This window comes from Diabrotica undecimpunctata, chromosome 10 (genome assembly GCF_040954645.1).
Source record: "Diabrotica undecimpunctata isolate CICGRU chromosome 10, icDiaUnde3, whole genome shotgun sequence".
In the NCBI taxonomy this organism is placed as follows: Eukaryota; Metazoa; Arthropoda; class Insecta; order Coleoptera; family Chrysomelidae; genus Diabrotica; species Diabrotica undecimpunctata.
Genome location: NC_092812.1, coordinates 11,815,170 through 11,837,500, shown reverse-complemented (window position 1 = coordinate 11,837,500; position 22,331 = coordinate 11,815,170). Strand labels below are relative to the sequence as shown.

General features: G+C 32.5%; 1 protein-coding gene across 2 annotated transcripts in view; it reads left to right on the top strand.

Annotated features, from left to right (window-relative positions):
* The window catches only part of LOC140451582 (lysine-specific demethylase 5-like), a 94,683-nt gene that overhangs the window by 50,886 nt on the left and 21,466 nt on the right, over window positions 1–22,331 (top strand). For both annotated transcript variants that reach the window (XM_072545419.1, XM_072545417.1), the window contains 2 exons: window positions 16,183–16,461; window positions 21,733–21,981. In XM_072545419.1, coding sequence (XP_072401520.1) covers window positions 16,183–16,461; window positions 21,733–21,981 — 528 coding nt within the window. The remainder of the gene's footprint in view (window positions 1–16,182; window positions 16,462–21,732; window positions 21,982–22,331) is intronic.

The window sequence follows — 22,331 nt, the reverse complement described above, 5'->3', positions numbered from 1 at the left end:
GTAAATGGCACTTCAAGTTATTGTTAAAATATACATAACATGAGGGAATGCCTGCATTTTCCAGCAAATCTTGAAGATCGGACTGCTTACGCTCACTAATTTTATCTTAGAATTGTATGCAGGGTAAAGGGTCAATGATCTACTGTTGCCGCGAACTGTTTTGGTAAAACAGTATATCCGTAAATGGATAATTTTTATTAATTTGTATAATTCTGATATCGCTTAATTTTTCTCCCCCAATGAAATTTCCAATCCTTCCATTTAAATCTATTAGATCGAAAAATCTCTATAAAAGATAGCTTCTTTACATGAAATAGTTTACCAAATTTTTTCAGTTCGAATTAAAGTTGTGTATTCGTTAGGTAAGTATATCGGGCTTGATTTTATGTAATGCTTTACTTGCCATTCGATTACAGAATGAGCACAATCCCCCTCGATCTTCGTTATGTCCTGTTACCAGGAATTATTTATGCCATATGGATTTAATATTAGGATACTTTTTTAGTGCATGCATATACATAGCAATTATGTACTTGTTTTCTTATTGGCCAGCGCAATTATCTGAGAAAAAAACAGGTTCAAGAGCATCGCATTCAGATCTATTTTTTGATGTATGCTCTATATAGCTTAGCAAGCAAGATCCTATCTCATTTGCTGCTCGATTGCCGTTTGTCTTATCCCAGACATAACAGAAACATTCATCTAAATTTGCGTTTCCGTTCATTTCATATATGGTAAAATTCACAACATTTAATTTAGACTTGTAGTAGAAAAGAGATACATTTCTGTTGGAACCTGTCAGAACAGCTTGTAAATTTTTGAGTGTCTGAGGCATTATCATGGAAATACACAACGAACGTTGGTTTTTTAGGAGTGAAAAAAGAAATATTAAGTTGTGAAAAACTGGGTGATAACTAAGATACTTTCCATACGGAATGTTCTTTTTTTTACATTCCTCAACATAATCTCGATACAAATCAGCAAGCTACTTACCACTTTCTATGCATTCATAACTAGACCCACTCGTGTAAATAAAGACTTTCGATCCTAGGAATGCTATTTGTATGGAGTTTCAGTCCTTCCCTAATGTTGTCATGAAGTTTTAGGTGGTTTTTATGTTTGCCTCTACAACTGTACGAATTGGTCTGTCTGTGATATCCGACGTAGATTTAATAAATGGTTTGCAGACCCGAATTCTAGTCTCAAAATCCATTGTTATCTCGACGTTTATTTTCGTAGACATAGTACTGATATTTGGGTTTGATGCCAACAATACATGAGGATATAAGGTCGCACTGTTTATTAATATCTCCAAGACACCAGTATTCTTGAAAAATCCGTTCTCTTATTTTATTTGATATATTTACTTAAGTAGCATTTAAGCTTACATGTATTTTTGCACGGAGGGCCCTTAGTTCTTTCCTTCATAGGTTTGTTAATAGTAGACGATACGTATGCTTGTTCTTGATCTTTTAACTTTTTCGTCAAATTTCTCTTCCATGTTGATTTATCACCTTTACATTTTCTTAATTTTTTTATCCTCAATAACTTCTGTGGTATTTTCTTTGTCTTCATCGACTCCATTGCCAATACATCTTAAGTTGTTGATGAAGAGTCGCTATCTGAACTTCCATCAATCATTGTTATTGCTGTCCAATGTATTAGAGGACGATTGATTAACGTGGCCTAAAAATTAATTAAGTGATAATAAATTATAAACAGAAAGTTTATTAGTTTTTCTGGCACTTAAAAGACATAATTTTTTTCCGTAAAAAAATCTGAAGATACTAACTTTTATTATAGACTATAGTATTATCAGAACAGCTCGGTATTGGATGGATGAGTTGACGGTTCGATGAACTAAGCTTTTTATTTATCAGGGACGAAGCCTGTAGAGAACCTACCAAAAACGTAAATAGCTTTAAGTACATAAAGATAAAGAATAGTTTTTATTGCAATGGACAAATATTAACGTGGTAATGATAGTATCCTTCAACAAAAAAACAATTTTGCTACAAAAGCATGCTTGTCGTAGAAAGAACCAATTTTCACTTTTAAGGTCATTCCTACCATTACCAGAAGAGCTTGCTGTTGACTCGCTATATTTTTCTTCAAGTTCAACTTGTTTCTAAATGCCTTTTTTTCTAATATACCCGACTTTGTTACTGTTACCATTTCCAAAATAGCAATATCTTGTGGTCAATGAAAAAGTTGCCACTATGTATATAAATTTAAAAAATATGTATAATAGTTTGTTATAATTATTATTTTACAAATAATTAACAGGCTTTCAGTAAACTATCTGGATCTGTGTAAATTAAATGGCGTTGTACGTAAAATGAGCACTATTTTTGAAAAAAAAGAACTCATCGGAAGCAAGACACAATTTATTAAAAATACTTGAGGTGTCAGCGGGAAAACAATCCACTAGTCCACTTTTGGTCGAAATTGAGATGACAAAGTTTTCTAATGATAAATACATGTTACTTTCAGATGGTACGGAGTAAAAGAGAAAACATTTACAGTCCTTTTATTACAAATGTTATATGAAACGGTCTACTGGGGAAGAACCATCATAGTCAACGCGCTGCGAGGTAGGGCCACATTGCAAGTGCCACCGTTTTCGTTATTTTGGGAACGTCAATGAAGCCGAAAGGCGACGCATTTTGACTCAATTTAATGAACTTGCTAACTGCGACGATCAGACTCGGTATTTAGGTGGTCTGATAACCGTTTACCCAGTTCCCGTGCGTTGGACACCTAATCTTGCTTCTTATTCCTATCGTGTTAGGAGTGGCCCTGATGGGACTTTCGGTGATGTGCAAGTATGTTTCAAAGCATTCTTATCCATTCATGGAATTTCTGCTTTCCGAGTGCAAAGAATTCGAGAATCACTGGCCTCAACTGGCACTATACCATTAGACGCTAGAAGAAAACACGGAAATAGGCCCCACAAAATTTCTGAAGATACTATCGTCAAAGTGACAGAATTTATTGGTTCCTTGAAAGGAAGAAAATCGCATTACTCAAGGAAAAAAGTAAGAAATCTTATCCTGAAGAACTCAACAAAACTAAGTTACATACTATTTACTTAGAAAAAAAATCCGAATAATAAATTATCGTTTGACAAATTTCGCGAAATTTTTTAAATAAAGTTTAATATTACATTCGGTTTTGCTAGGAAAGACACATGTAGCTACTGTGACACGATAAAAGTGGAAATATCTGCCCTTTCGCAGAAATTAGATGCTAGCAGTTATGAATATAAAACCCAAATCTTATAGAAATTACAAGAAAAAAAAACAACGAGAAACAACTTCATCTTGCGAGAAGTGAAAAATTTTGTTGAAAATTCTCGTCAAAAGCAATCGATATAGAAGCCATAACCATAAGCCATTCCAAAAAAAATTTACCAACCCCCAATGTGACCCAAAATGATGTCTACTATAAACGGTAACTTAATTTTTTAAGCTTTAATGTACATGTATTGGCCGAATTTACCTCTATTTTCTATACTTATGACGAATCGGTAGCAAAAAAGGCGGCTGACGATGTGTGTTCGATGATTCATCACTTTGTGTATAACATACTGTCATCTCCGGTTCAAAATTTGATAATATTTTGCGACTTTTATAGGGCAAAATAAAAATTACACAGTTGTTCGATTCATTCATTATCTGGTTCAGACAGAAGGACGGTTTGAGTTTATGAAAGTAATTTTTCCCATCAGAGGACATTCCTTTCTACAGTGCTACCGGGACATGAGTTTAATTAATGACAAAGCTTATACGGAAACTCCGGATGATTGGAGAAAAGTCCTCCGCAAGAGCATAGGGAAACCGAAACCGATCAAGGTGTTGGACTGTGGGAAAGATATCAAATTTCTGAATTTCACTAAGCATTTCTCCAACAAGTATCCCAAGAAATGTCCAATGCCTACAAGACCTATTCTAGTGTTGGAAATCAGGAAAAATAGCCCTCAATTTATCTTTCACAAGAATACCTATGATGGGTTATTTGCAAGCTCGCTGTTTGAATGCAAAGTTAAACGAAACCCGAAAAGAAATTTAAGGAAAGCTCATAATATCACAACTCCGGAAGTTACTAGCCAAAATCATCCCGAAGCTTTGTACAACGGCCCTATTCCGGTCAAAGCTGCTAAATTACAAGATCTTCTCCACTTGACCAAATATTTGGAAAACTTTAGAAAGTTCTACATTGATTTAAAAGGTACTGAGCAGGAGGGAAGTTCGGAGAAAGAATCATTTTGTGACGCAGAAGCTTGAAGTACTGGGGAAGAAAGTTCATGGTCCATGCCGGCACACTCAATTTTTTGTATCATGTTTCGCAAATAAAATTGTCTTTTGTTTTTTGTCTTCTCTTAATTTTTTCTCTGTAAACATGTCAACGTTTTTTCCGATTTATACGGTTCAGTTAAAACAATTTGTTTTAATTTGAAACATACAATTTCGATTTCGAATGCAAACTGTTTTTGTGGACTCAAGATTATTTTTCCTCCTGACTCCTCACTTGTTTTTATAAAAAAAAAAACGACAAAATCCTAATTAATTTAAAGCAAGCCTAAAATATAGTTAAAATTCACAAACATTCTTACGAAAAATAGACATATATATCAATATGACGTTTTTACTGAAAATTACAGGACACAAATATCACATTCAATTTGTTTTCAAACGACCCAATTTTTTTTATGACGTACTTGTACAAAATCACGTGTTGTACCTTATCGACATTTTTTTTGTGTTATGACTATATTTCCTAAAACTAAGACTGGAATAACGGTCTCGTTTGCGAATTAAATTAAAACTGTCGCTCTTCCGCATAACGGATCAATTGATTTGGTAACGTAAAACGACACTATTGCCATCTGTTGGTAATTTTGTTATGTACATGTTGTGATAATCTTGCACATAATAATAAGTTACATTATCAACTGTTTTTATACGTTATCTATAAAATATAATCTTTTTATATCTAGCAGCCCATCTTTTGCTTTTTTTCATTGTCAGTAGATATTACATAAAAACAGTTATTTGGTTACGTACCATGACATCTTCACTACTATGCGGATGATTCCTATGTTGGAATTTCTTACGAATTAATTGCACAAATCGAAAACGTGAGGTATGATGTAGGGCAGTTATCTCGTTCAATGGTAAATGTTACTTGTATACAGGGTGGTGCGCGACAAATTTTGATTTGAAGTAATGGCGAATACAGTTATGTTAAATCTGAAATTACGGTGCTGTAGGTTTTGGATGACGCTAAGTTGAAATATAATATCCTGAATGTGGCAGTTCCGGTTATATCTCCGGTTATATATAATAAAATATCACCTTAAATAATGGAAATCATGGACTACCCTTTACTAATATTAAATTTTTTAATTTAGATAATGAAATATCTCAAAAATGGTTGGATTGAGGTATAGGAATACCGGTACCAAACGAATTGGCTTAAAAATAAAATACACCGTGTTATATTTAAAGTAAGCAACTTATAAATTATTTAAATTGTTCATGATGGCGGCTAAGTTTAAAACACCCTGTATAAAATATCAATGAGTTGGACATATGGACTTAACGGGCAATTTTACGTCACTGGCCTCGTTAGTAATGGAGAGGGGGATGGAGAGGGAGGGGAGAGAATAGAGACTAGTATTTTTTTGAAAAAAATCGAAATATCTCCAAAATACTTATACAGGGTGGTCCTTAAGTAATTGTACAAACAGAAACCGTAGATTCTGCAGTTTAAAATATTACGATTTAAGCAAACTTGCTTTAATAAAATGTTGATATTAAGAAAGATACAGGGTGTTAAAGTGGAAATTTAAAATTTTATTTTTCGCTATAACTTTTACGTTTGTACGTATTTTTGGACAAAAATTTACTGTTGAATGCTTTTGAGTAGGATACATTATAATTTTATACTTACTTTAATGTAACTAATCGAGGGCGGCACATATGCTACATATGTGGCATAAATTTGCGCTTAACTTTTTTGCTCTTTAAGTTATCTCTATTTGTGTTAAAAAATATTAAAGATGCATTATTTTTACAAAGAAAAGGTATACTTGTTAGTAACCTAAAAATTCAACCGTTTTCGAGATAAACGTATTTTATAAGTCAGCTGCACGATAATTCTTAGTTTGATATTTGTGCGGTAAAGCACTGAATACCTGTAGATAAGCATAATTCATAGTTTATTCTTATTAAAACAACTTGAAGATAGTAATGTAGCATCACAAAATGCTTTGTTATATGTGCTAAATGTCTTATTGGAGAAAAGATATTTCATCTTCTTCTTTAGGTGCCGTATCCGTATTCAGACGTTGGCTGTCATCATGTTTACGATTTCCCTTTGCTATCGCTTCTTAAGTTTCTATAATGACGTTGTATTACTTTTTCTCTATTGTAAAATGCTAAAAACCCAAAACATGTGGTTTATGCAAGATGGTACACAACCACATTTTAGAGAGAAGGCAGTTAGGAAATACTTAAATACAACTTTTCTGAACGTTGGATTGGTCGTGGTAGTCATATTCCTTGGCAATGTGGTGAGATATTGAATAAGAATACTTATTGTACATTATGTAAATTGTTTACCCATTTTTATTAGGACAAATAGAAACTAGAGCACAGGTATTGAATAACACATATGTGTCCTGTTTCATAATACTTTTGCTACAAATCTAACCTGAAAGACTCAGCAATTTTACAAAAACATCATCGTTGTCCTAATAACCGATATTGTTATAAATATAGTAAACACACAGGCAATTTAGTTCGGCATGATATTAGTTCGTTAGTAAATCATAATAGTCCATTTGTTCGAGATGTAATTATAGTTACTCGTAAGCTGTAACATAATCATATAAATAAGTAATGTCATCGATATATTCATCCATTATACATTATAGCCACCACGTAGCCCCGAATTTAATCCGCTTGATTTTGGTGTATGGGGCGCATTAAAACAACGTGTCTATAAGAATCTCATAAACATTCGCAACCAACTATGGGAAGAAATAAATACTGCAGCAGTTTCTTTAGAACAATTGATACTATTTAATATGAGACGATCTTTTATGGAATATATTGACAAATTAATTAAAGAAAATGGTGGAGATATCGAACACTTACTTTGACAAAAAGTTATGTTATTTAGTTTAACTGTTTCTTAATTTGGTTTGTAAACAAAATGTTTTGATTATGACTTTAATTTAACGTAAAATGATTTATGTAAAATCCTATTATTCTTTTATTTTGTCAAATCCTATTATTAATTATCCTGCTGATATATTTATTTTATTTAATATTTCGTTAACGATTAACTTTAGTTAAAGGTATTTTTTACCAAAATTCAGAAGTATTAATGTTTTTGTCTATTTTTTCTTCGTTGCCTGGAGTAATTGCCTTAGATCAGAATTATGCAGCTGATTTTTAAAATGCGATTATCTCGAAAACTCTTGAGATTTGGAGTTATTAACAAGTATACCTTTTTTTTGTTAAAATAATGTATCTTTAATATTTTTTATCCCAAATACAGGTAACTTAAAGAGCAAAAAAGTTAAGGTCAAATTTATACCACATATGTGGCATAAGTGGCGCCCTCTATCAGTTACATCAAAGTGTGCATCAAATTATAATTTCTCATATTTAAAAGTACCCAGTTGTAAATTTTTATACATAAATGTTTACAAACATGAAAGTTATAGCGAAAAATAAAACTTTTATTTTGCACTTTAACACCCCGTATCTTTCTAAATATCAACATTTTATTAAAGCAATTTGGCTTAAATCGTAATATTTTAAAGTGTAGAATCTACCGTTTCTTTTTGTACAATTACTTAAGGACCACCCTGTATATATATATGAGTATACAAATTTTATCTACAATTTCATGGAGAATTCGAAAAAAAAATAAAAAATATTAATTTTTATTTAAAATAACAAAGTTGACGTCTACTTCCGGTATAATCAGAACTGCCACATTCAGGACAACATAGTCGCTTCTCCGTAAGAACATGAACGAAATTACCTAAATGACAAAATAATAATTATTCGGTAATCGCATTATAGTGAATATATTTGCTTGTTAATAATAAATTGGGTATTTACTAGAACCTTTATAACTGTTTTTAGGTATTTTATATTAATATGACTTTTGTAGTTTTTAGTATCTCATAATATTTTACGAAATACAAAAAATCTGAAGAGCTGCAATAAGTAAAAAAATCAGTCCCAATTACGTCATTGTTCTAGTGAATTGTTTTAAAAATTTTGGTATTTTTGTTATTGTTTATGTAATATTAGATTTTTGAACACCCATGATATTTAATTAACCAATTTGATTTAAAAAATATAGAACAAAAATAAACTTAAAAATACTACATGTAGTACCAAAAAATCGTATATTAAAGCAGTACAGGTTCTAGATATTCATTTTTTTGCAACAAGTTATAATGGTAATCAAAACTTAAAGAAGTTTTAATTATTAAAAATAAACTAAAATTAAAAAGTAAACTAAAACCTGTTACAAAACACGATGCGAAAAGAAACAAAAAAGTTTTATTATAGCCAATTAGAGATTAAAATAAACCATTATAAAAAGTTTCGTAAGATTTTGGAATTATTATGTTAGTGACCAAAAGAGATTTTAAATCTCATTGTTTGATTTCCGATATAGACAGTTTAGTGTGCTGGTTTTATAACAATGTCATTTAACGAGTTCCTTCTAAAGACCATGTGTTTCTGGCTGTCGTTACAGGAGCTTGATCCCAAGTTGCTTGTTTATGACTTGATTTGTAGTAAAATACATCACTACCTTTTTCAAAACGAATTTGTTTTATAGAAGGTATTTTAATTAATCTCCATTAATGTTTCTGTGAATGTTGAAAGTCATTTCATTTATAAGGGACTTAAAGTCAATAAAATCGCTGTAATTCAATTCCTGAACCTTAAATGGGTTTCCTTTCTTCTTTGAATTTCTTATCAAAAATACCAGCTGATCAGGTACGTATATAAGTCCCGCATTTTTAGCTTTTTTAATGGTTTTTTCTATAACGCTATGGGCAGCATCGCCTTCATTTAGCGTATGACCATGTATTAAAAACTTGTGAGTAATCGATTTTATTTGAAACTTCTGTACTGTATATCGACACATTCTAAACACAAACCTAAAAACAAACAAGTATTGTAAAAGATTCAACCAACTTAAGTTAACTTGTAAAAAATAGGTAACAAATATTTTAATTGCATCTTACCTATTCTTCTGCTGACTCAACAATTGAGTAGAAGATAATATCGCTACCAGCATAGGTATTAGCTATTTGTTCAATGAACATTAGCACACATGATCCAATCTCCACGGCGCACATACGTCGATTTAATGGATTTACGCGGCCAAAATTATTTTACACACATTTTCTAAGAAAACTCATACAAATCAAAGGAAAATATTGTTTTTTAAAAATTGCCATATACTTTTCATGGAAAAAATCAAATTTTAAAATGAACAAAAAATATACAGGTTTTTATTTATACCTCAAACATCGGTGTCTGACATATCAGACTCAGTATTCGGGTCACCCGGTAACAGCTTTTTGAATTGTTTCAGGGAAAAATGGCCCTGGTTTGACTTACATTCCTCGAGAACTTCGTGCATAAATCTCGCGGTATAATCAAAAATGCGTATTCTTAGCTTTTGTTATATCGGCAGCTAATTCAGGATTTCAAAGAATCTTCGGCTAGTGTTGCCGTGATTAGTGTTTCCGAAATTGGCTTTTGGCATGTCGACTAACAATTAAGTTTTTTTTTCTGAATCTGCCCTGAACGTCTTTTGAGTGAGCACTAACTCATTTTCTTCATCAATTCTCTTCTCTACATCCTTTTTTTATTGGTAATTTATACGCCAAACGCTTTTAAGCATTCTGATCTTGGCATGTAATACCGACAGACCAAATTTGATAACCTTGTACTTATTTTTTGAGTCAGATTGTTAAAGCCTTTAGATGTCGATCCGCGTATATAACACCGACTTGTAGATTTTGTATGGGTTGTAGCATTACAGACCTTGCCATCATCTTGAAGACATGTTCAAATATGGATGTTTTACCGTGCAAAACAACTTCGGTACTTGTTAAGTTCTTGGCATATTCTTCAACTTTGTTAACTGCTTTATAGGCAAGTTCTTGTAACTTTTATGCAATCCGTGGGCGGGTAGCATTGTTTTTTTTTCCTTTAACAATAAGTGGTAGCAAGAGGATAAAATGATTTATTTGTTATTCTAATAATTTCATATTGTCGGTTGGTTAAATCGGTTCTAACAAACATTACTAGGGGTTGCAACGGTGTAAGAGCAGTAATGTCTTCTTTATCTAATTCTTCCTGTACGCATCTCTGTATTTCCCTGCACGAGTTGGAGAGTTTGTGACCTCTTTAAGTATTTTTTAAGCAATTCTTTTTCCTCGAGCCTGTAATGTCTGTTCTGCATGAACGATAACTTTACCATCAAGCAAATAACGTGTTTCTTCTGTTTTTTTTTTTCTTTTCGTCCTTTCGCTGGAGTCTTCCAATGATTTAAAAGGCCAACCTGGTCGCATTTGTTGGTTTTCTACCAGTTTAAATTTTCCGTCTAACCAATCTTTATTTGTTTGTTGAAATACTGCTTTTTTTGTTAGACTTTTAACCACTTCTCTTCCATCGTCGTTTTAAAATATCAAAATCTTTGGTTGCTTCATTTGGTCGTAAAAACATTTTGGGGGTCACTATTTTCATGCATATTATAATTAAAAGAATTAAGTACTTTTTTGTCCAATCAACAGTGTTCCTCGAGAGGAGACAAGAACATAACTAAATTTCTTAAACATTCTTTAAATATTTCAAGAAATATTGATTCTTACCTGAATTATTCGATTCCTTCACAATTCCTTTAAAAAATATGGTGAATATTACAAAATATCACATTTTTTAAAAAGTTGACTACTGAGCTTAGAGAACAAAACTTTACGAACAGCTACCTGCGCGCGCATTCGCACGTACAAGCTTGCGCGGTGCACAGTTCTGGAGTGAGGACAGTAAGTTTTTGTTCAAAACCTTGTAAGACAAAACCATTATTTGTCTCTAGGATGTTAATTTTTAACGTTACTTTTGAAATTTGACTTTTGGCCGGCTAATTATTTAAAATCAATATGCGGCGCCTCTATTCCCTTGTCCCTCATGCCAGAAGTAATAGGTAAATAGATTAGTTAAAATTAGAATCACTTCCCCGAATTTCAGGCTGAAGATTTTAGCGGTTTCTGCGTTACATATATTTAACGCTAGGAGCGTAAAGGTTAAGGATGAATTTGAAAGAACAGGGCGGTTTCATAGTCTTTTCTTTAACAACTTTTTCTGTGCTAGAGATATACGCTTTTCCAGCATTTTTTAATATCTTGCTTTAGTCTTGTTCCACCCCCTGGTTTTCCCATACGTTTTTTTTTTTTCCTTTTTTGAGGTGTCTGTCACGTCTAACAGTAGATACTCATCACTGTCTTCCCCCATAAATTGCCTTCATCCTCCGAATCATTCTTTCCGCAATCAACTTTTTTTTTCTATTTTTCGAAGTTTTATTTTCGTTGATAAAAGGTCCTGAACAATGTGGTATTCTTCTGTTTCAAACAAGCGTGTATTAGGTATTTGATCATTTTCATTCAGAACACTGAAAATTTTCCTTAGCTGCGGCATAAATTTACTGCGGCTCATTTTTCTTTTCTTTTAAACGACCCTAGAAAGATTGATTGCTTTATATTACAACTTTACTGTTTTGTATAAAGACATTTTGCAAAAATTTTAAAAATAAAAAATATTTGAAGAAACAACAGAAAAGACAGTTAGGCTTCTGTAATAAGCAATAATTTCAATGCGACAATGACACAAAATGTACTTACGACGTTTGTCCAATAATTAAACACAAAAATGTGTAATGAATTTGCAGTAATAATGGCACAATTCTTCTTTGCGTCTTTGTTCTACTAAAAGGAGGCACAAAATGCACTAGCACGTGGCACGAATAACAGTTACGGCGTTGTTTAAATGAACACGATGCAATTCTCTCGGTGACTGAAACGACCCTGACAGATACTAGTAACTTCAAAGAAGCAGAAAATGAACTACGACATATCTACCCTCTAGCGGCGATTTCATTAATTACATTTCTGTCGATGTTCTACTACAAAGATAGTGAGATTTTAGAGGTTGTGACGTAATTAACTCAAAATATCAAAAATTTTCAAATTTTGTTGTTCTTCCGTTAAAGCCTATTTCAACTCAGCGTCATCCAAAACCCACAGCTTCGTAATTTCAGATTTTTAACATAACTGTACCCGCCATTACTTTTAATCAAAACTTGTCGTGCCACACTCTGTATATTTACTGGTATTTATTAGCAGTTGTGTCAACATTGTGAAAAAAGCAGGAACCAGTCGTTATTTATTAAAGGGTGTTAGATTGTCACCTTCAAATATTCAATAATCCGACTGCTTTTTATCTGAAAGGGCAGCAGCCGCTGACCAAATCCAATTTAACTTATATATATCCACCAAATAAATAAACTAAGCTTATGACTTTAAAAGTTTTTATTGTTTTGATAGCATAAATATTGATCCATAAACTGAAGTTTTTTAGTGGGATTGTGTCTACTAACTTTTACTAAATATTAAGAAAAGAGGAATATTTTCAGTTAAATAGAAACAGCGAAATGATACCGATTTGCCTTTCCAAGTGTTTGAGATTGTTTAAAATGCATCCACAATTTCGTATAATACTGAGTTTTATTTCATGGTCCGTAACCTATATGAATATATACGTATATGAAAAAGAACACTCTTTTACGGTATTTTGACTCCGCTACTTTCACCTCCAAGCGGGGATAAGAGATACCCCAAAATGTTTTAGTGGCATTTGAGGAGTAAAATGCCATTTAAAATTCTTCCAATTTTCCTTAATATAGTCTTTAAATTTTAAACAGCGTCTAATACTTTTGGAAAAATTATATTTTAAAATGTGAATCATGTTTAGCTGCTTATTTAGAACTGACTGCTGCTTATTTAGGAATAAGTGATTAAACTAAATAATAATTATATTTTCACAAAACTTACATTTACAGTCAATAGAGCTCGAAAACAAACTATTTGATATTGAAAATTAGTTTATTCAACAAGCTAAACGTCTTCATTGGTAAGCAGTTTGTGTTCAATTATAAAATGTAATCGGGAATCGAAATTGTTGGCAGTAAATTCTTAGAAGTAATAGTGACGTTTCAGCGCTATTGTAGGTCTTCCAATGGCGTACGGAAAATTTGATATGAAGTTATGTCAAAGCTACTTGTATTGAACAAATACAGAGACAGCAACCTAAATGGCAGAAGATTGATTGAATTTGCTTTTAAAAATAATATGCGTATTGTGAGCGCATATTTTGATCATAAGGCAATTCATAAAGGTACTTGGATATCACCAGATGGTCAAACAGTTAATCAGATAGACCATATATTAATTGAAGCGAAACGTATAAAGGCCGTTAGAGACAGTAGATTTTATAGAGGAGCGGATGCAAATTCAGACCACTATATGGTAAAAGTAAAAATGGAACAAATGATGCCCACATATACTAGAGGAATAGCCAGCAGCTAATACGGTATCGTGGTATACTATTGCAGAACGAAGAAATTAGGAAAAAATTCCAAGAACAAGTAAAGGGGAAACTATCAGGGCAGGAAGTAACACAAGACATAGACAGTAGGTGGGAACGACTCAGAGAAACAATTCAACAAGCAGCCCAGTCAGCATTACCAAAACCGTCTCTAAGAAGACAAAAAGATTGGTATGATAATGATTTTGAGAGAGCGCTTGAGGAGAGGAATACAGCCCGAAACAATAGTATAAAGAAGAATAATTTCAACAATAGATAACTATATGCTGAAAAGAGAAGGAAGGCAAAGAAAATATGTAGAACAAAGAAAGTTGTACCAGGAAGAAAAATTCAATAATATTGAAGAAAATTTCGTATATAACAAAGTCACAAACCAAGAAATAAAAAGAGAATGAAGTCAATATAAAACCCCACCGAAATATTATAAAGATGAGGACGGACATTTAGTAGGAGGAATAGCCGAAAAACTAGGCAGATGGGCCAGATATTTTAAAACTGTATTAAACACCGATGAAGAACAATAGCTTCATCGTATCAAATACAGGAGCCACTAGAAAAAACAATAAACCGGTTTAACAATGATGAAATACTAACAAAAAATAAATAATAGACATAATAAAGAGTTTAAAAAATAATAAGGCAGCCGGTGAAAATGGCATCATAGCAGAGTTCCTAAAAGAAGGTGACCAAAGCCTACAGGAGTCGGTACGTGAAGTATGGACCAAAGAGCAAATACCAAAATAGTGGAGAGAAGCCCTGCTATGCCCAATATACAAAAAAGGAAATGTTACGGAATGTAAAAACTATAGGGATATAGCATTACAAGACACAACGTATAAAGTTCCAACTATATCGATCAGGAATAGAATTAATGCCAACATTGAAGAAAACCTGGGTGAATATCAAGCTGGTTCTAGAGCAAATAGATCCGTAACAGACCAAATTTTTACAATTAAACAGATCCTGGCTAGTTGATATGAATTCAATCTTTTACTAAACATATCGTTCATTGATTTCCGAACAGCATATGGCACAATAAAGGGACATAAATGTATCGACACATTAAAATATTTTGACAGTTCGGATAAAATAGTACGATTAACTAAATCCCTTCTGAATGAAACCAAAAGTAAAGTTATGATAGAAAGTCATGTCTCTAACAGCTTTAATATCACTAGAGGCCTGCGACAAGATGACACCCTATCTACTGAATTTTTTAATCTAATACTGGAAAGAATTCTAAGGGAAAGCCATATACACACTAAATGCTCAATCTACCACCACAGACATCAATGCGTAGCATACGCGGACGACCTTGCCCTAATAACAAGAAGACCAACAGAATTAAGAGGAATTTTTAAGAGACTAGAAGGAACAGCCAGGAAGTATGGGCTGGAAGTAAATGGAGAGAAAACAAAATATATGGAAATGATAGGAAATAATGAATATTTAGGACAGTTTTGGAAAGTATCTGCCCTAGACAAGGAATATAACTTTGAGATAGTTGGACAGATGAATTATTTGGGATTAATGTTAACAAATAGAAATGAAGAGACTTAACAAATCTAAAAAAAAATGGCTAAAGGTAGTAAAAGTGCTGGAACCCTAAATAAGATGCTGAGATCAAAGAAAATATCCAGAGGAGCAAAAAGAAGAATATATACAACGGTTATCCACCCAACGGTGCTTTATGCTAGCTAGACCTGGATCTTAAGCAAAACCAAGGAACTGAAGCTAGATAGATGGGGGCGAAAGCTGCTCAGAAGAATATATGCAGGTATAAAAGATGGAAATATCTGAAGAAGAACAACAAATAATGAAATAATGCAAATATATGGACAACAAAAACATTTCAAACATTGCGAAAGTTCAAAGACTAAGATGGGTCGGACTCATAGCTAGAATGCAGGAAGGGAGAGTTCCCAATACATTAATAAATACTGAAGCTGGCACAAAAAGGAAAAGAGGACGACCACGAAAAAATGGATGGAATCGCTAAAAGAAGACTTAGGATTGTTAGGAGTACAAAACTGGAGAAACCTAGCACAAGATAGAAAGAAATGAAGAAAATCATTGAAGCCTTGGGCCTCTAGGGCCTGTTTGAGCTGATATTATTGATGTTATTAAATACATTTTATTAGATACCTTAACGAATACAAAACGATCATTAATCTATGATAATTTGGCTGCGTGTGAATGATTAAAATATAAATTGCTAGAATATCGTATCATCACAAACTGGCAACGGTGCCGTCGTTTTATCGCATTCACATTTTTGAGAAATTATTGCCTACAAATTTGATTCTTAACTATAACAAAGAGGATAATTCTACGTACTTTTTAGACGTCCTATAATTTATTGTTAATAGTGTAACAACCTAGACTAATTTTATTTTTATGTACAGTTCGAAAGTATAGGGGACAAATTTTGCAGATATCTTTCTAAATTTGCGTTGTCTCGATATTACAGCTAGCAAGATACATATGTCGCAACTGCAATGGTGGAGATGATGAAGAGTACATGCTGTTGTGCGACGGTTGTGATGACAGTTACCATACCTTTTGTTTAATGCCCCCTCTTCTGGAAATACCAGCAGGTGATTGGAGGTGTCCGAAATGTGTGGCCGAAGAAGTTTCGAAGCCTATGGAAGCTTTTGGATTCGAGCAAGCAAAGAGAGAGTATACACTTCAACAGTTTGGAGATATGGCTGACCAGTTTAAGTCTGACTACTTTAATATGCCTGTACATGTAAGTATATACGTTTTGTTTCGCCATAAGTGTTTATTTATATTTTCCTCTTTCATTTCAGATTAAATTTGTTTTCGCTAACGTCTTTGCCGGTTTTGAATAGTTTCTGTGAAAATTGTCACGTAAATTAAAAATAAGATTATTTAAGAAAGTCTAGACTGCTACATATTAAAATCGTTCCCGAAATACAATTTTAAAATAGAAAAATCGATCCTATTCTGTTATTTTCGATGCAAAGTTATTTTATCCCTGTCTTATTATTGCGTTGATTGTAAAGTTAAAAGAGATCTAATGCTTGGTTTGATTTAAATATTGTTTATCATGTAAAACGAATATATATTTATATAATCGTTAATTATATAATAAACGACAGTATTTTTCAAAGAACTTGACAGTAAAAAAGAGGAAAATTAAGACAGCCCAGCCCGACTTATTTTACTAAGTGATACAAATTTTGTTGTAAGCAGAATGTAGGACATTTGGTTACACATACTGAAATCTGTTTCTAAAAATATAATATTTGCAAATGAAATTAAAAATGAAGACGTCACCTGTATACTAAAAAATTGTGTATATGATGTTTGAACCTAAACTATACAAAGATGAAGAGCCAAGAATCGAAATAGCATTCAGAACTCTGGGAGAACATCAACATGCAAATCACTACACTGCTACGTCTGCTAGCATGTACAGAATAGAAGTAAAGTAATGTAAGTAATCGGCATCGAGGCCCTTCATTCCTGATTGAATGTTTGCCGCTCTTACTTAGATCTCTCTGAGTCGCTTATTGCGGTGAATCACTCAGCATTCTTCTTGTGTATTATCAAAGGTTGTTGTATGACTTAGCTTTCCTTATAATTTTCTTTCACTCCTTTTCAGGATCACCTTCATTCATATGTCTCATGGTCCTTCCATCTCTCTCTGGGTCTCTCAGTTTCTGGCTTCCATCTGGTGACCTTCTTAATCAGTAAATCTTTTTCCTTCTTTATTGAGCTTTTAGGTATCCAAATAGTTTAGCGCTGTCTTCTAGCTCCTTCAGCAATTCTTCTATCTACAGCATTTTTTGTTTTTGCAACATTGGTCTGCTACTTCTTTTTATTATTTGTATTCATTTCAATGATGTTCTCTCCTTATTTTCATTTCCCTCTGTCCTAGCACTTCCTCAGCTGAATTCAAAATGGATGTTCTCTCTTAGTTCCTGCATTCTTAATTTTTCCAGGTTACATTTTTTTTTGTCTTGTTCTCTGTTTTAATTACCTTCATTTTTATTACGACCAATACTAGAAAATGGTCTGTGTCTGCGTATGCTCTTCTATATAATCTGAAGTGATGCATTATTGTTTTCCATTTTTTGGATATTAGTATCTGATTACCATCTGGTGTGTCAAGTATTAGCCATGTTACATTATGTTCTCTTCTCTGAATGAAGTTTGTTCTTATAATGTAACCGTTTGTTATTCTGTTAGGTAGTATAATTTTCTTCCGCCATCGTTTGTCTTATCATGAATAGTTTCTTTCCCTGCTACTTACTGATTTTGGATTTCTTTGCTTACTTTTGCTTTGAAGTCGCCAACCATTAGCGCCAAGTCATTTCTGGGTAATTTTTCATATAATTCTTCCAGTTGTTCATATAATTCAATTTTATCATTTTCTGGTGTTATTTTCTGTGGGTGCATATATTTTCTGTTGTCGTCTCAGGGAGAAAAAACAACTGCTAACAACGCCTCTCTGCCTCGTACGCTCTGCAAGGGGCTTTGTGTATAGATGAGTGAAGTATCCCTTGCTTCTGTCTGTTTTAGATAGGACTATGCGTGCATTATATTAGCTAGCCTTGAGAAAGACTGCTTAATATCTTACATGACGAAATAACAACACCATTTGTAACAAAGTAGAATCAGCCGCAGAGTCTGTAAGTAGTAGAATGGGGCAGAGCCCCGACAGGAGAGCCCTAGAATTTAAGGAGACTCGAGAAGGAACTGACTTTTGGCCTGAAATTGACATTTATACATAATATTTTTGGAATTTTCAGGTCGATTGGCCAATAGGAAAGCATTCAAGGCGGGGCGATGCACATCGACGTGCTCATTGGTCCACAGACTAAGACACGCGATGACAATGTTTATGATTGTGATATTGGCTTGTTTGTTTTCTATTTTTATGTATGACATTCGTCACTTTGTAGCTCTGAATTCTATAATTTATCTATTATCTTATTGTTGACCATACATGTTATACCATCTTTCCCTTGCTTGTTTTCTCCCGAGTAGTATATTGTGTAATTTTTCTTTTTAATATTTCCTTCTCCCTTCCATCCACTTCTTGTAGTGCTATTATGGCGATTCTGTATATTTGCAGTTCTCTTGCTACCTCTTCCATTTTCCCTGATCTCAATAATGTTTGAACAAAGTTGATTCCAGTGCCTGGGTTGGTCGGCTAAATAACAAACCTCTTATTTACTCTATTGTTCTTTTCACACTTGAAAAAGCTTTTTATAGGGTATTGAAATAAAAAGGAATGGACAAAAATGAAAAAACGTCTCCGACAAAAACTGATTTTATATTGTTTCAAGTTAACCTTGAGATACTTGTGATATTTTAGTAAAAGTGGAAGCTGAATATTAAATAAGTTTATTTTTAAATGGGAAGATTATTAGTGAAACTAAGACATTTTACCAGAAATACAATTTAAATAATGGCAAAAGGAATATATATAAAAAAAGTTGTCCAGATGACTGGACAAGAATCAAATCTTACATTAACGAAATTATAGTAACAGAAACCGATTTCCTTCCCCAAAATTTGACTGTTACGTGAATCAGTATTGGTTTCCGATACAGTCAGAACTCCCAAATATAGACAATTATGCGTGTAGGTAGCGGCGTTGTGAATTGTCTATCTAACAGGCGAAAATAAATAAGCTATCTCCATTTAAGGAGATAAAAGATTAGAAAAAGATGAAAAGTGCCGCTTACCGTTACAAACTTTGCAGGTTCCTAGTTTTACTGTATTTTCTTCTTGTTTTTTCTTTTTCTATCTCTTTTTCTTATGTTTGATTCATTGTTGTCTTTCAGTGCTAGTTTCGTCATCATTTTTCCAACATCGTTTTCTTAAGTTTTTTTCTACACTCTTTTTAAATCCCATAGACACATTTTCCATATTCGTTAGCCGGATTATTTTAGTGATACTAGTAGTTTGTTCTTTCCTATGTTCCACTTTTACATGTAATCCCAGTTTTTTTCTTTGCACCAGTGTTTTTTTGTGCTCTTGGCTATTTTTGTTATTTTTCTGATTTTTTTTTCATCACCACCTGGTGATATTTCAGTATATGTTCTTCCTGTAGGTTTTCCTTGAGATGCTGTAGTATTCACAGTATCGCTTAGTGTTTGCTGTCTCCTATATCCTAAGTTTTCTACAGTATGTTTTTTCTTATATGTTTAGCTTATTATAATTTAGCGATGCCTTCCGACACTTTTCTCCTGCTTCCTTTAAGTGTTGTTTACGTATTTTTCTCTAGTCTTGTATCTTCCTGGAGTAATGTTTACTTAGGTAAATGCCACTAGTGGAACTTGGATTTTAATTGCAATATTTTTATTCTATTTTTCATATCATTTTCTTGTTCACCTTCTTTTTCTATTACACCGTATACTATATTTTTCTTTCTTATTTCTCTTTGTAGCTTTTCTATTTTTTTTTTCGTGTGCTTTATTTTCTAATTTTATTGCTACATTTTTGGCTTTTAATTTTGCCATTTCCACTTTCATTAGCTAGAAATCATTATGCACTTTATCTATTTTTTGTTCCATTCTTATACCTCTCTCCTCAATACTATCTAATTTTTCACTTATCTTTTTCATCATTTCCTTTATCTTTACCCAACGATATAAACTGACCTACTTCTCCTTCTAAGTCTCTTAGATAGCGTTAAAAGCTTTCTCACCTCAACGGTCCGAAAGACTTTGCTTTTATACAATCTTAGAGATTAGAACTTAAAACTATTCTTAACACACTCACTTTTACAGATTACTCTCACAATTCGGCACCGTCGCCGTCTGCCTGGCTAGATTTTGTGACAATGGACTGCCTAAGTCTGACGTCACATTGGACGGGAGTTTTAAAACCTTTCCAAACATTTCTACTTTGTGTGTATTTTTCCCATAAGAAGTTGGAAATATTGGTTTTTTTTTGAATTGTTTGAAGAATAAGTAAGGACTTTTGGCTATGAACATTCATTCTGTGCCATTGGTATTATTTGTGGTTCGTGAATTTGTGAGGTAAGAATATGAAAGTATTAAGATATTTACATTTACTATGAATGTTTATATTTTAAGGTGTTTATATGATTAAAACTTGAATTATTTTTTTACTATATTTTAAGGTATTTTGTTGATGTTTTTATCAGGGTTATTTCAAAATAAATCAATAAATCATTGAATTTATTTACGAAGTTGAAAAATATTCATATTATATAGACGAATAATAATAGTTAATATACTAAAGATATTCGTTTTCTCGTAGTTTAAGTTGTAATGTGGAAACAGTTCTATCAAATTGCCGTAATTAGTGTTTAAAAAAATGTTTTTTGAATGTTATAGTAGTTTTTGTTGTGTTGAAGATATCCAGTATTATTGAATTTTTCAGTTATGCCAACAAAACTACTATTAACTATTTAAACTACGAGAAAACGAATATATTTAGTCTTTTAAGGGATAAAATCACTAGCACTTAAAAAATATTAAAAGATTAATTTAAATATTTTTAACTTCGTAAATAAATTAAATGATTTATTGAATAATTTTGTAATAACTCCGATAAAAACAACTTGAAATGCAGTAAAAAATAATTAAAGTTTTAATCAAACCATAACATAACCTTAAAATATGAACATTCATTGTAAATATTTTAATCCTTTGATATTCTTACCTCACAAATTCACGAACAACAAATAATACCAATCGCACAGAATGAATGTTCATAACCAAAAGTCTTTATTTATTCTTCAAACGATTTAAAAAACCAATATTTCCAACTTCTTATGGACAAATACGCACAAATTAGAAATGTTTGGAAAGGTTTCTAAAATTCCCGCCCATTGTGACGTCAGAGCTTAGGTAGTCCATCAAACAACACAACAGAATAATTTATTTATTTTTTAATTTGTATTTGGAAACAGTTTTATATCAGAAGTTAAAAATATTAATAACAGGTATATTACAACTTTGAGATTTATTCCCAAAAGATATGTAACAACTAACGTGTATAATTTTTGTTACAGAAAGTGCCACTGGAAACAGTAGAACGAGAATTTTGGCGAATTGTGTCAACAATTGATGAAGATGTGACAGTTGAATATGGGGCAGATTTGCATACCATGGATCATGGATCTGGTTTCCCTACAAACAAATCTGATAATTTATCTGAAATGGAAAAAAAGTATGCGGAATCCGGTTGGAATTTGAATAATTTACCAGTTTTAGAAGGATCTGTACTAGGCCACATCAACGCAGACATATCCGGAATGAAAGTATGTATTCTTTTTACTACAATGATGACATAAAAAACTAGAAATTGAATTCTTATATTTTAAATGAACTTTTAAAGTTGACGGACTTGCTGGACAGTAATTCATATCAAAATCGTTATTTTATAGATATTAATAAGTAGTGTAATTATGAAAACAATACGAATATATTTTGTGTAAAAAATGCAAATCGTGTATAAGATACTTGTAGTGAAACGAGAAGTGGTTTACATAATGGCGGACCACACTTCGCTATGTCTTATTTGTTATGCGGTTTGGCAGTATTTGTATGTCAGCAAATAACAAATATGCTACTCCACACTTGTGCCGGTTGGCCAAACATGCCAAATATT